This window comes from Pyrgilauda ruficollis, unplaced genomic scaffold (genome assembly GCF_017590135.1).
Source record: "Pyrgilauda ruficollis isolate IOZ18807 unplaced genomic scaffold, ASM1759013v1 scaffold21, whole genome shotgun sequence".
NCBI lineage: Eukaryota > Metazoa > Chordata > Aves > Passeriformes > Passeridae > Pyrgilauda > Pyrgilauda ruficollis.
In genome coordinates this window covers 9364162-9376804 of record NW_024520318.1, presented here as the reverse complement: position 1 = coordinate 9376804, position 12643 = coordinate 9364162, and the positions used below count along the sequence as shown (strand labels likewise).

The following is a 12643-nucleotide window of genomic DNA, read 5'->3' as shown; positions in this document are numbered from 1 at the left end:
CTTGCCGGGATCGCCCCCGGAGCACGCGGACACGGGACACGGGACACGGGATACGGGATACGGGATACGGGACACGGGACACGGGACACGGGACGGACGGTGCCTTCCTCAACTCCGTGCTGCTCACTCCGGCAGCGCTCGGGCCGCCCGCTCGGGTCCTGGCGGCGCGTTTCCCGGCAGGCCGCGCGGGGCGGGTCTCTTTCGCCGCCATCTTGGGGCGCTCCGGGTGAGGCGGAGCGGGGCCGCGGGCCGGGAGCGGGGCCGGGGGGCGCTGCCCTCGCTGTGGGGCCGCCGGCGGGCGCGGGGCTCCCGGGGTGCGGTGAATGGCGCGGTCCGAGGCGGGAACAAGGCGAGATGGCGCCGATGCGCGGCGGATGGTCCCAGTCGCGGGTTGGGGCCTTCGCCTGGAGCGGGGCTGAGGCGGCTGCTCTGGGGGGGAGCGGAGGCTCCCGGAGCTCTGGGTGGCTCCCGGGCAGCTCCCGGGTGTTCGGGGTCCCGCTCGCCGGGGCTGATGGAGATGCTGGCCCGAGGCTCATGGCTGTGTGTCGTTTCCAGGCCTGCCGGGACCGGGTCTGCGGGAGGACACCATGACCGGGAGGTGAGTGAGTGCCCGAGTAGCTCTCGGCTCGGCGCTGCTGAAAGGTTCCTGAGAGCGTTTGTTGAAGCAGTAGGCAATGAGCAGTGTTCTCTGCCCCGTGTCCTGCTGGGCCCTGCTGAACGCCCGCAGTTGTGTGTCCCTATTGTGAAGTCTCTGAGCTGCTTGTAGTTGCTGTTACGATGTGCCGCGCTCTGCCTGGCCTGTCAGTAAATATCACTGTGAAATTCATGGGATTGTTAATCTCCAGCGTTCAGTGGAGTTTTGGCGTAGAGTGTTTCCTTGAGTAAAGGGAACAACGTGTTTTTCCCATGGGTAAATTTTCTATTGTGACACTGAATTTTCTTAAAGGATGGGATTGATTTCTAACGTGATTCTGTTATGATGACTTTACGTGGGCAGTGCCTGAAGAATTGCTGGGGAGTTTGTGCAGCGTCTGTGTCCAGTGAATGTCAGGCTGTTGCTCAGGCTTAAACTCCTTTGAGGGTACAAATCAGGGGCAGCTCACGCCTTCTGTAGCAGTTACTGCAACGCAGGTGGTGTGTAGAAACAAAGCAATGTTTACTCATCAGTGTTAGTAGACATTTGGAAACAGTATCTGCTAATGCTGAAGCATTTGAAATTTAGCATGAAGCCAGTATTTTAGCGCCAGGACTTTATGACAAGCAGAAAATACAGTGTTCTCATAAACACTTCATGTTCCACATGCTCAGCTTTCATTGAATGTAAGTATTTGCAGTGATTTGTAAACGTCAACTGTTTGCTGATTTCTACTGGTGTGGAATTAGTCTCTGCTGAAACAGCCTGTGATTTGTTTTTATTTTGTTACTTTGGAGTGAATTGTAATTTGCAGATGTTCTCCATGTCTTTAGGCTGTGGTGCAAGGCCATTTTTGCTGGCTACAAACGTGGCCTCCGAAACCAGCGGGAGCACACGGCCCTGCTGAAAATTGAAGGTGTTTATGCCCGTCAGGAGACAGACTTCTACCTGGGCAAGAGGTGTGCCTATGTGTACAAAGCTAAAAAGTAAGTAATGTTTTATTCTTGTGCTGAATTAGCCAATTCCTGTATTGGTTTTGTAAATGCTAGGAGATAATGATATTATATGATGTGTTAGAGAGCAAGTGGGATGAGAAAGAAGTTTTGCCTAAGATTGACAAAAACTGAATGTGGGTTGATGGAGTAAATTGAGGTGGGTGAATTTGTGTTTAATACTTTGAACTGTTGAGTTACTTAAACATTAAAGTGATTTTGTGAAGCCTGGATGAATTTGTATTCTGACTTTTGTGTGCCCATGTGTGTCACTTCTGCTCTGCTGCCATTGGTAGACACCTTGGGAGCAGCTGCTTATTATTTCCACTTCCTTTTTTTTTCTTGAGTGCTGTTAGAGTTCAGAATTCCCTTGAATAAAATTGATCAAACTGGTAACTTGACCACCATCATTTCCAGCATGGCACATGGCTCTTCATTTAAGGCAGTTTCTGCCATCTATACCAATGGCCTGTTCTTCTCCTGCCTTCAGTGTGTCTGGAGAAATAAGATGTTAGCAATTTCATACTGTTGATTTTTAAGTTTCATCATATTAGCAAAAGTGTTTTTCCAAATTTTTGAGCTTTGTAAGCTGTTAATAGTTGTCTGGTGGAACTTCTGATAAATTACAAGCTGTAATTATGCTTTTGAAAGGTACAGTGAAAATCCCAGGCAGAAAAGTTTCACAAGTAAGTAAAAGTGTAGATGTTGCTCTAGTTAAAGATGGCTGCAGAGCTAAATTATTGAGGTGCCTTAGAGAGACCACATTGTCACTGCTGGTGACAGCAGAGGTGTGACTGCCCTGCTGAGCTGTTCTTTGCCTCCTTTTCCCCAGCAACACGGTAACCCCCGGAGGCAAACCCAACAGGACACGCGTGATCTGGGGCAAGGTGACGCGCGCCCATGGCAACAGTGGCATGGTGCGTGCCAAGTTCCGCTCCAACCTTCCTGCCAAGGCCATTGGACACAGAATCCGGGTGGTAAGTGGATGTGGTTTAGCAGCAAGATACTCATTGGCAGTTTTTGGGGTGCCTTTTAATTCCACATAGTATGGGGGAACATTGGAACTCTGGTTTTGTTCTGTTGCTGTTGGGTGTTTATCGTGGCTCAGTGACTGTTTTGGAGCCTAGAGCGGCTTTTTCCTGGCTTCCTGTGCTGAGGGGTTTTGTCTCTTTGTCAGGGGTTTGTGTGCTTGCTCAGGTTGTCTGGAAAGGCTCTTCAAGTTCCAGGACTCAGCTCCTTTCTAAAGCTGCCTTGATTTCTTTTCCACCAATCTGTTCTGTATATTTTTGCACCGTTCTACTCCTCTACCTGTTTGATTTTTCTCTTACCTCTCACATGTTTTAACTGAGGCAGTGCTGTCCTGTCATAGCCACTCCCACCTGTTCCCATTGTTGGCATTTTAGCCGCAGGGCTTCAGTGGGACTGTCCTTTTAGGTCTGTCACCCAGAGTTGTGATGTAATATTTTCATAGTTATGTTGTCAAAAGGAGTACAAGAGGGGTGCAGTCCTTCCTTTCTGTCTTTCTCCTGTGCCTTAGAAAAAGCATAGTAGGAGCAGCACAGATAATTGCTGAAATCCAGAGCCATGGGAACTCCTGTTGGTGTGGTGGAGAGCTGGCTGCCACAGTCTGTGCCACCAGCAAAGTGCTCCTGCAAGTCATTCTGACACTCTTCTATATAAACTGGGATTGCTTTTATAGCAGTTGAAGAGATTCGTGGTCTAGATTGTAACTGCAGAACTTGTGTTTAAATACAAGATTTCTAACGTGATTCTGTCTGGTTTTGTGTTTTACAGATGCTGTATCCATCTAGGATCTAAATTTTTATTCAAAATAAAATGGAGAATCTGTTTAACTTCTGTATATTTCTGGTTTTATTGCCTCCACCAATTTTGGGAGACCTCTTTCTCAGTAGTGTATCAGAGTTGACAGCACAGATGGAGACACTAAATCCTGGCATCTGCAAATCCTCTCTCAACATCTCACAGTAGTAGTTCTGGTAGAATCCCTGATAATGAGCCCACATGTTCCTGGGCAGCACATGTGCCTGTAGTGTCTGCTTTGTGTAAATAATTTAAACACATTTTCATTGCATGGCTCTGTGGTGCCCAAGTGTTAACGCTGTTTTCTTGGCCAACCTTATCCCAGCATGTCATGTAGGGCAGTGAGCATCTTCTCAGCACTTCAGTAGTTCTTTTAGTTTTGCTGAATAGTAAGGTGGTGAAAAATGAATTTAGAGTCATGAAGTACAAGGCTCAGTTTCTTATCTCTGAAAATCCCCCCAAAATACTGGGTAGTTGAAAGGGAGGTTTGAGGCAGGTACAGGTTGTCATGGTTGCTGCTGATGTCACAGTCCCAAAATGACCTGTGCATACCCTCTGAGAGCAGTTCCACGTACACCAAGTAGTTCCATCATTTTCAATGCATCCCTAGTCGGTCAGGCAGGTGAGTCTGTTGGCTCAACCATGCTTTGAGCCCACTCCAGTGCAGTCCCTCCTTCCCAGGGCATGAGAGCTTCCTTCTTCCTGCCTGGCCCTGCTGCCAGTGTGTGTCATGGAGCCCTCTGAGCTTTTGGCTTTGCAGATCTCCTGCAGTGGGCTGGTATTTCACAGCTAATCCTCTTCCTTCTGAAAGAGGTGGAGTAGTTGTGTGTGCAGAATACATTATTGGGTAAATCAAAATTTTACTTTGAATTGGAATTAAAAACTTGACCCAACTACTCAGCTCTGATCTAGAAATTATTTTGCTGGACTTAAAAGACCTAAGCCTGCTGCCAATGCTGTCCTTCACAGCAGGAGAGCCTTTGCTATGGAAAACTGTATTTTTTCAACATACATAGAGAAAAATGCAGCTTATGGGATATTGGGCAAAGCGAGGTAGGGCTTTTAGTTTTCCACTAAAGTACCAGTAGGTTGGACCTGTTGGTTTCAAAGAAGGATGAATGGGATTTCCAGCTTTAAGCATTACAGAGGAAGGAGGAGGAAATGTAATGAGCAAAGTGAGCTGTAACAACAGGTTTGTAGGCTTGTGCTCGCTATCATATAGTTGGGTTTTGCTGATGAGAAGGTAGTTAAGTCCTGTTTGATACAAGTTTGATACAAGATACCCAAAAACACATAATCATCCCTTCTCTTTCCCCGGTCACTTCTTTCTATTGTACCAGACTGCCAAGGTACAAAGCCTTTTTCTGGGAGGTCCAACCCCAAAAATCACATAGACAATGCAATTTGTGAATTTTTGCATCAAAACTGCTATTTTCACATTCATTTGGTCCCACCCAACCCAGCATTGGCTGCTCAGAGCAGCAGGTGTTGCCTGTTTTGAGCCTGTGGTGTGCAATTGCCTTTGCTACTTCCACTCCTTTCCCCAGCAGCACAGTAAACAGACGTGTGAGAGGAAGCTATGGCATCAAAGGAGCCGGCCTCTTTCGTGGACAGAACCACCTGGGATTTCCTCAACCTATTGGACATGCTGGGGAGCCGGAACGGACGGGTAGGGGTGATGGAGGTGGACCATGCTGAGTCAAGAGCTCCCTCACTGCTGGTGGATTTTACCCGGGACCTGTGTGGCACAGGGGACATCAAGCACAAACCACAGCAGGCAGAGAATGAGGGAAAGGAGGAGGAAGACCTGGTTCCCCCACACCTGATTTTTATGCTATGGCAAGCCAGTGTGTTGAAAAGGCTCATGCAGTGGGATCACCTGGAGGAAGCTGTCCGGGATGTGAGGAGCCTCCTCCCCTGCCTGCCGCATGTGCTGGTTCTTGTGATGATCCGTCCTGACTCCCAGGAGCAGCTGGACCAGGCAGTGAGAGCGCTGAGGAGAATGCAGTGTGTGCTGGATGGGGCCCTGCAACTGACTGTAGAGACTGCAATTTACAGCCCAGGCCAGCCAGGAGGTGTCCTGGAGGCAAAGAGAGCTGCCTGTAGGGCACTGAGAGAAGCCTTGAACTGCCATGAAGGTAACTGGGTAACACAGCTAGACACGGGGGTGAGGGACACAAAAACAAGCTCAGGGCAGAGCCTGAGGGACAGTGTAGATGGAAGTGGTGCTTGTTGACTGGATTCAGATACAAGAGGGAAGACAAGCTGGACCTTGCAGGCAATATGAGCCAGAAATGAGAATGAGGGTTTACATGCTGGGATGGGGATGGACTATGTGTCCAAGCTAAGTGTGTTTCCTCTTCCAAGTCAGATGGTGTTGGGTCTACCTTGCCCCAAAACACACATGGCAGTGGAAATGCTGCTCACTGTAAGAGCTGCAGTTCTGACTCCCTGCTGGAGCTTTATGTGATGATGTTAACTGCTCCACAGCCTCTAACTAACTAACCCTGAGTTCATTGGAGGGATGTGCCAACCTTTTTTGGGTGGTCATAGGCCTTAGCTTTGAAAGGATGGTGTCAGATGTTCTTCTATCATTTGTGTTTCTTCCCCTAGAAGTCGACTCCCAGGAGCCATTTGTTATTTCACTCCCAGAGCTCAGATACTGCCGAGTTCTGCCTGAACGTAGGCAAGAGAAAGTATCAAAGACAGATGGAGAATGAATTCCCTTGGGCAGCCAAATCTGTCAGGTTGGTTTTAGCACTGTCCTGCTGGATGTCCCTTTGCAGAACACTTCCTTCCTGCTGACTTGTTTGTCTGCCTAGACCTTCTGTATGGATGAGATTCAGTGCATGGCTGCTGCCAGAAGGGGACAGTGTGCCCTCAGCATTGCACTGTCCTTGCCAAAAGCTCAGAGTTCCTTGCTGCATTGGCTGAACAATCTGCCCCGGGAAATTTTTTATCAAAAGTCACTGGGTTTGTGCTTTGCATTAAATGCCTTGCTTGATTATCAAAATATCCTTAAGAAACCTGTCCCTAAGGAAACTGTCAGCAGAAAGGGAATCAGAGCAGGCCAGAAGCCTCTAAATTTTAAACTGTCCCAAAACTGAAATAGTGAGAGAAACTCAAGACTAAGACCTCAGACTGTGTTTTCACAGGAGAACCTGGGTGCAGGAATCTTTGGTACATGGTTCTCATCAGGAACAAAGCTCCTGAAACTCTCCAGGGTTCTCTGTAGCAGGGAGTTGACCTTACATACAAGCGGGTACACATCCAGCAGATTGACTTTCTGGGATGGGTAGTTTTGGATGGGAGGGACTGTGGGAGCAGTAGAATATTTTTAAATCCAATTACCCACTTAATAGCTCAACTCATTTTCCATCCTCTCTGGGCATGGTAAAGCACTATAGGTAGCTGCACTTTTTTGCATTGGGAGTTTATATGTATTTTTTCTCTGGTGTTTTTTGTAGATCTTTTGTCATCCTAAGATCTTCATTATCATCAAAAAAAGGATTAAACACCTGATATTTATCTCATTTCTCTGTGTCTGTGTGTATCTATAAGCTTTAAAGCTTTTATCTAAGACTGCAAAACTTGCTGAAGCTGCAGGTTTGTGCAGTATGGTACAGAAGCGGGGGATTTGAGGGCAGTGCAGATCCTGTAACCCAGTGTTTGTCAGAGAAAGGATTCTTCAGGTTATTTTTCAAATTCAGATTCTTTCTAGATCCTTAAGGATGTGGCTTTATGAAGCAAAACAACCTTGCTATAAGTGTTTGGGTAGTGCTGGTGCTTGGCAGACTTTTGGAATGAGGTGACCCAGTTGTTCTGTTGTGGAAGAGACTTTCCATGAGCATTTCCACAAGATGAATTCTGCTTTTCATTACGGAGGACTGGTTTTTGGTCAAGCTAATGAAGAAATAGTTCCCTTGAGTCAAAGCAAGACATGTACATGTTCAGGCTGTTCGTGAGTAAAGAAAGTTGGGCTTTAAAAGATCAGCATATTAGGACACCTTTAAAGCAAGAAGTCACAACGAGGTCCTGTATCTCTATTATTTCCTGTAGCATCTGAAATACACAGATAAACCACCCAAATCCAGGCATAGTCCATGCAGCTCTCAAGTTTTTCCTCTGGCAGCATGTGTGTACTTTGTCCAGGCACTTCTGTGCAGGCTGATGTGGGGCACTGTCAAGATGAAAGGGGGAAAAATCTCTGAGATGTGGCTGAAATCCTGACCTGAGCTTGGGAGCACAGGAATGCCCTGCAGGGGCAAGTGATAGAGCCACAGGAATGTGTGGATGGGACAATGAGGAGTGCTCACCCGCAGAGCTGAGGAGGAGAGGAGGCAGAAGGCCATCCATGGGTGCTCTCAAGCTGCACCCTTGCTGCAGTCTCCACCTAATCCTGGGTGGTTATGGAGAAATCTTAGATTGAAGAAGAGAAGTGCCTTCTTAGAGAAGGACCCCTTTGTGGCCTCTTTCAGGGCTGGCAAACCAGGCAGATCCACACTGACCTGCTCTGCTCATTCCAGTAACTCAAGGGATGCTATGGATCTGCCCTTTGCCTTATAAAAGGAAGCAGTTCTGAGAACCTGGGAGCTTGGCCATGCCAAGAAGGGGCTTTGTGAGAAGGAAGTAGGAGAATGCACAAGGCGGCGTTAGGGAGGCAGGAGGGACTGTGTTTCCCAGCTATTGCCCCCCATCTTGGTGAGGTCTGAGGTGATTTTTAAGAGGTGCTGCAAAAGGTAAGTGCAGAAAAGCTGGACTGTTGGTGTTGAAGGCATGTGTGTACTGGAAAAGAATGGAGACTGGTGGCTGTGAACAGGTACTCTTGGGTCCTGTTTTCAAACCAAAGGCAAGGATCCAGCTGAGGACAGCCAGAAAAAAGGCCAGAAGAGGCAGCTTGGTCCTTGGGTCTGATTTCATATTCATTGCCACTTCTTTAACATCTTCCAGTGGAGGATTCAAGAGTGGAATAGGCTGATAGGCTGGTTCCATCTGTCTCTAAGAGGGCAGGGAAGGACATCCCTCTTATTGTGTGACCAGGACTGACCAACACTTTGGGCTCTCTGCACATGGCCCTGTGCCAGGTTTCCATCCTCCTCTTCAGCCATACCTTCCTTTACCCCTCTGCCATCCAGACAGGGGTGGTGACTCATGGAAACATGAGGAAACATAGGACAACTGCAGAGATGGGCAACTTTTAGACGGAACAGAATTTTGGAGAAAAGGACAAGAAAAAAGTTTGAGGTTCCCCATCAGGAAGTCAGGCTGTGTCCCAGAAGTGGAGTGCCAGGGACTTCCCAACTTTATTTGCTTATGGTGTGTAACCTCCCCTAAGTGGAGCCCAGAGGGTTGTGATGACTTGGATGGATCCAGGCCAGGGCTGAGCTGGCACAGGCTGCCTTGGGACCAAAAGTGGGGCTGCCTCAGCTGGCCCTGGAGGTGGCTGGATCTGGGGCGAGGGGACCTGGGTCAGAACAGTGTGACCATCCAGTTTGGATTTGGTTGTGACTGAACTCATCACAGAAAGGGTTCATGTCTGGTTTGATACAAAGTTCAAGCTCCAGTGGGTGAAAACTGGGAAGGCGTTTGGCTTCAGGGGCCAGAAAGATTGAGAGGATGTTGGGGAAGGTCAGTGGAGGAAACAGGAAGAGCCATGGAGGAGTGAACAGGAGGCAGGCTAGAAGGGAATCAGTGAGACTGGGATGTTAGGGGCAGGAGTGGGGTTTGGGGTATTTTCTTCTCGCACAATTACCTCCTCTGCTACTTCTTTGGGCAACTCAAGGAGTCTCCATGGGTGAAGAGCTCAGTGAGTGCTGGTGCCCTTCAGCAATGCCCTGGAAACAGCTGGTAGTGCTACACAAGTAAAGCACATGCTTTCCACCATCTAGTAAGGATGTGTTTTTCAAAGTAATAATTGAAGCAAGTTTAGAGAACAAATCAGTGGAAGGGCAAATATACAAAGGTTTGCTGAGGCTTAGCTTGTCTGCAGCCAGTTCCAGCTCCTAGCTGGCTCAGAGGCTTTTCCAAGTTCCCTGTGAGCACCAAAGCTACTGAAAGGATGAATTTAAGGAGCTGGGCTGGGTCATCAGACATCGGGCTCAGAACAGCTCCTACAGTTTCCTTCTTGCTCATTCAGTCTCTCTGCTCTTCTATCACCAAAACTGGCACAAGAATCCTTTATCCCTGTCCTCTTTTTACTCTCTTAAAGGAAAAAGAAGAAAGAAGAAAGAAGAAAGGTTAATCTTGGTAAATGCAAGCTCTAATGCAGTGGACCTTTTTTTGTTGTTTAGGCTTCAAGGCATTACTAATACACATGTCAAATTTGTTTCTTTGAACAAAGCATCTTCACTCCTCTTTTGAAGTCAAAAATGAATAGATGCTTTGTCTGCTCTGGACAGCTAAAGCATATGTAAGAGATGTGATGACCCTCACTTAGGCTGTCTATAGTGATTCTCTACAACTCTGACTGTCAGATGGATGTTTGATGGAGTGTCAGGTCTTCTAAATACATCTGAGTTCTTGCTCAGATTCCTGACAGGGCTCTGAAGACATTTTGTGGAGGACTACAAATGCTGCTGAGCTCATGACTGCCTCTGAACTGTTTGAGTTGTACCTCTTTAAGTAACACAAAGGGAGTTGTATGTGTTAGATCTTACCCCTGTTAATGAGTAAAGAAATGTAAACAAGGTTGTTTGGGTATTGTGGGTGACATTCACCTTTCCAACCAGCCTGTGCTGGCAGTGTTACACGTGTACTCAAAATAAACTAAAGAATTGCAGTGGCCATGAAGAACAGCTCTACGTGGTCCCAAATATTAGTTTTTAGTGGCTGTGCTGGCAGTCTGAACATCGAGGCCACTGCAGAGAAGTAGCCAGTGGTGTACCTGAGTTAGGAAGAAAACTCCAATTTTTTTCTATACCTTCTCTGCAGGAATTATCTTCATAAATCTGGGGAAATGCCAGCTAGAAAGCCAGCTTCCCGATGCCTGAGGCATCTTGGCATCTCTAGGCAAGTCACTGGCATAGTGCTGCTCTGGAAGAGCTCTGTGAGAGCCATGCTGTACATCAGTCAGGCTTTAACCAGTATCACCACACCACAGGCTGTGCTGGCAGCTCATGAGGAGTGTAAACACTGTGGATCTCATGGCAGTTTTCCAGAGAGATGAGGGTTTCTGGGGACTAGCACATGTTCCTGTCCCCTCCTGCTGCTAACACAACTCATGATGCTGATTATACCCTGGACTTTTGTCCATAGGACCGTGAACAGGCTTCTGAACAGATGAGAATAAAATCCTTGTATTTACAAAATCTGGGCAACACTAAGGCCAGACCTGGCTACTGAATTATGTCTGAATTTGTAGCCCTCCCATGTTGACAGCTACTCTCAGGGCTACCACACTGGCATGGGGCATGGGCTCTTGGAGGCCCTGATCTTTGGAAGAGGAGCCTAATCTTTCTGTTTTACCTTCCTCTTTTTGCCCTGACCCATTTGCTTATCAACACTTGTCCATGAGTAAATTACTTTTGCTAGGACCCAGGGCAGAAAGTCTCTCTTGAAGCCCTCATCCATGATACTAGCCTGAGGCAGTGTTTGCTAAGCCTGCCATACTGGGGGAAATATTTTCCTTGGATTAAAATTGGTGCCACACTGTGACCTTCCCAAGCTGCCACACTGCTGTTGTGCCTGGGGATCAGCCTGTGGCACATCCCTTCTACTGTGGCTGCTGATCTGCTGGGTTTTGGGGACACATGGCCATGAGTATGGGCAGGCAGCAGGCACAATGGCTCAGCCACATTTGTGGCTGAGTGTATCCGAACACACATGTTGGGAATCACCGATCCAGGACAGACATGTGGATTTTGGTTCTGCTTTCACACCCAGTACACTCAGAGACTCCTCCACTCATCCCCAAGAGATGGTTTGGCTCCAAAAATCCTCAGAGAGCAATTGGCCAAGGTGACTCTGGCCGTTTACACCTTTGAGCTGTTTATCACTTCCCAGGTTCTTGTGATAAGACATTACTGGTTTGGAGGAGCCTGTTCTGATATGGCATAGGGGAAGTAATTACTGCATGCCATGGATTGGAACTTCTCCATGCAAGTGTCTGGGCACAATGGCTTTCATTCACTGTTGGCTGGCAGAGATATGTGTAGCAAGTGCCAGCACTGAAGCCCTGACTAAAGCTACACACATATCCCTGGAAACTTGATTTGCTTTGATGGGATGTAGTGATGTTGATGCTTGTGGGCCTGTGACTGCAGGCTGTGTTTTGCATGGAGGTGGCAGAGGGCAAGTCAAAGGGCACTGGCTTGGGAAGGGAGTAAGAGATGCAGCATGTAGTGTGGGGACTGCAGCTCAGGTACTTGTGCACTTGTGACTAGTGGGGTGGGTATGTCCTTTGAGGGTGTAATTGTTTCCCAAAGAGGAATCACTACCAGGGGTGGCTATAGCCTGGCCAGGCTGTGCAGCAGCATAATGCACATGATGCCAGAGAGGCCACTCTTTTGCTGCTCTGGGGTTTGAGATGCCACACCATAGGGGACACCTTGGGGACGCACGATCAGCTGCTCCTCTGTCATAACCTCGTGTGTGTCCCACTTTGCAGCCACCACGGCATCTCCTCATCCCCCTCTCACCTTCTGAGCCCCTCCACAGTGCAGTTTTTTGCCTGAATTTTATCAGCTCCTCATTGGCAAAAAGACCAGCCTGTGCGAGGGCTCTGAGTCTGATCGTGTGGCAGATCCGGGGGCTCTTTACCAGCCTCTCTGCTGTGCCCACCCGGCAGCAGGCAGGGGCTGTTCACCCCGCGGGATTGTGCGGGTCCGGGACGGGGCTGGAAGCGGGGGGGGATCCTTGATACCCTCTCGCCCCGCTGCCCCGGAGTGTTGCTCTGCGCGGGGCCGGGGCTGGTGCAGAGTGGCGGGGCGGGTGCGGGCCAGTGGGCGGTGCGGAGCCGGGGCCGGGGAACATGCGGATGCGGACCGGACAAGGAGCACGGCGGGGGATGGCGGCGGCGGACCTGCAGGAGCTACGGGCGCTGGTGGAGCGGGCGGGCGGCCGACGGGCAGTAGTACTGGTGGCCGAGGTGGCGGAGGGGGCCCCGGCGGCGCCCGCGCTGGCCGCCTTCGCCCGCGACCTCCTGGACGACGAGGCGCCGCGCGCAGCGTGCCCAGGGCCGATGCCGGGGTGCCGGGCG

The 12643-nt window shown here is 49.0% G+C and overlaps 3 protein-coding genes across 4 annotated transcripts in view; all 3 read left to right on the top strand.

The window, feature by feature from the left end:
- Positions 1 to 111: 111 nt before the first annotated feature.
- On the top strand, positions 112 to 3479 carry RPL35A (ribosomal protein L35a). Its single transcript, XM_041467918.1, has 5 exons — positions 112 to 226; positions 556 to 598; positions 1468 to 1620; positions 2459 to 2603; positions 3421 to 3479. Exons 2-5 carry the CDS (start codon positions 588 to 590, stop codon positions 3442 to 3444), a joined length of 333 nt encoding a protein of 110 aa, XP_041323852.1. The 5' UTR covers positions 112 to 226; positions 556 to 587; the 3' UTR covers positions 3445 to 3479.
- Positions 3480 to 3626: 147 nt separating this feature from the next.
- On the top strand, positions 3627 to 6951 carry LOC121353791. 2 transcript variants are annotated; one of them, XM_041467917.1, is made up of 3 exons: positions 3627 to 5585; positions 6061 to 6194; positions 6915 to 6951. In XM_041467917.1, exons 1-2 carry the CDS (start codon positions 5027 to 5029, stop codon positions 6165 to 6167), a joined length of 666 nt encoding a protein of 221 aa, XP_041323851.1. In that variant the 5' UTR covers positions 3627 to 5026; the 3' UTR covers positions 6168 to 6194; positions 6915 to 6951. The 2 variants fall into 2 exon arrangements, with proteins under 2 accessions (XP_041323851.1, XP_041323850.1); XM_041467916.1 differs by having other exon boundaries at positions 6061 to 6943.
- Positions 6952 to 12451: 5500 nt separating this feature from the next.
- CUNH2orf72 (chromosome unknown C2orf72 homolog) overlaps positions 12452 to 12643 on the top strand; it is a 4381-nt gene continuing 4189 nt past the window's right edge. Inside the window, exon 1 of the mRNA XM_041467608.1 lies at positions 12452 to 12643. This exon is cut by the window's right edge and continues 271 nt beyond it. Coding sequence (XP_041323542.1) covers positions 12452 to 12643 — 192 coding nt within the window.

Excerpts from the sequence above, each read along its gene's own strand:
- LOC121353791 (XM_041467917.1), top strand. The coding sequence starts at position 5,027 with ATGGCATCAAAGGAGCCGGCCTCTTTCGTGGACAGAACCACCTGGGAT. Across the intron at positions 5,586-6,060 it reads AGCCTTGAACTGCCATGAAG|AAGTCGACTCCCAGGAGCCA; the intron begins GTAACTGGGTAA and ends TTCTTCCCCTAG.
- RPL35A (XM_041467918.1), top strand. Across the intron at positions 1,621-2,458 it reads TATGTGTACAAAGCTAAAAA|CAACACGGTAACCCCCGGAG; the intron begins GTAAGTAATGTT and ends CCTTTTCCCCAG. Across the intron at positions 2,604-3,420 it reads TTGGACACAGAATCCGGGTG|ATGCTGTATCCATCTAGGAT; the intron begins GTAAGTGGATGT and ends TGTGTTTTACAG.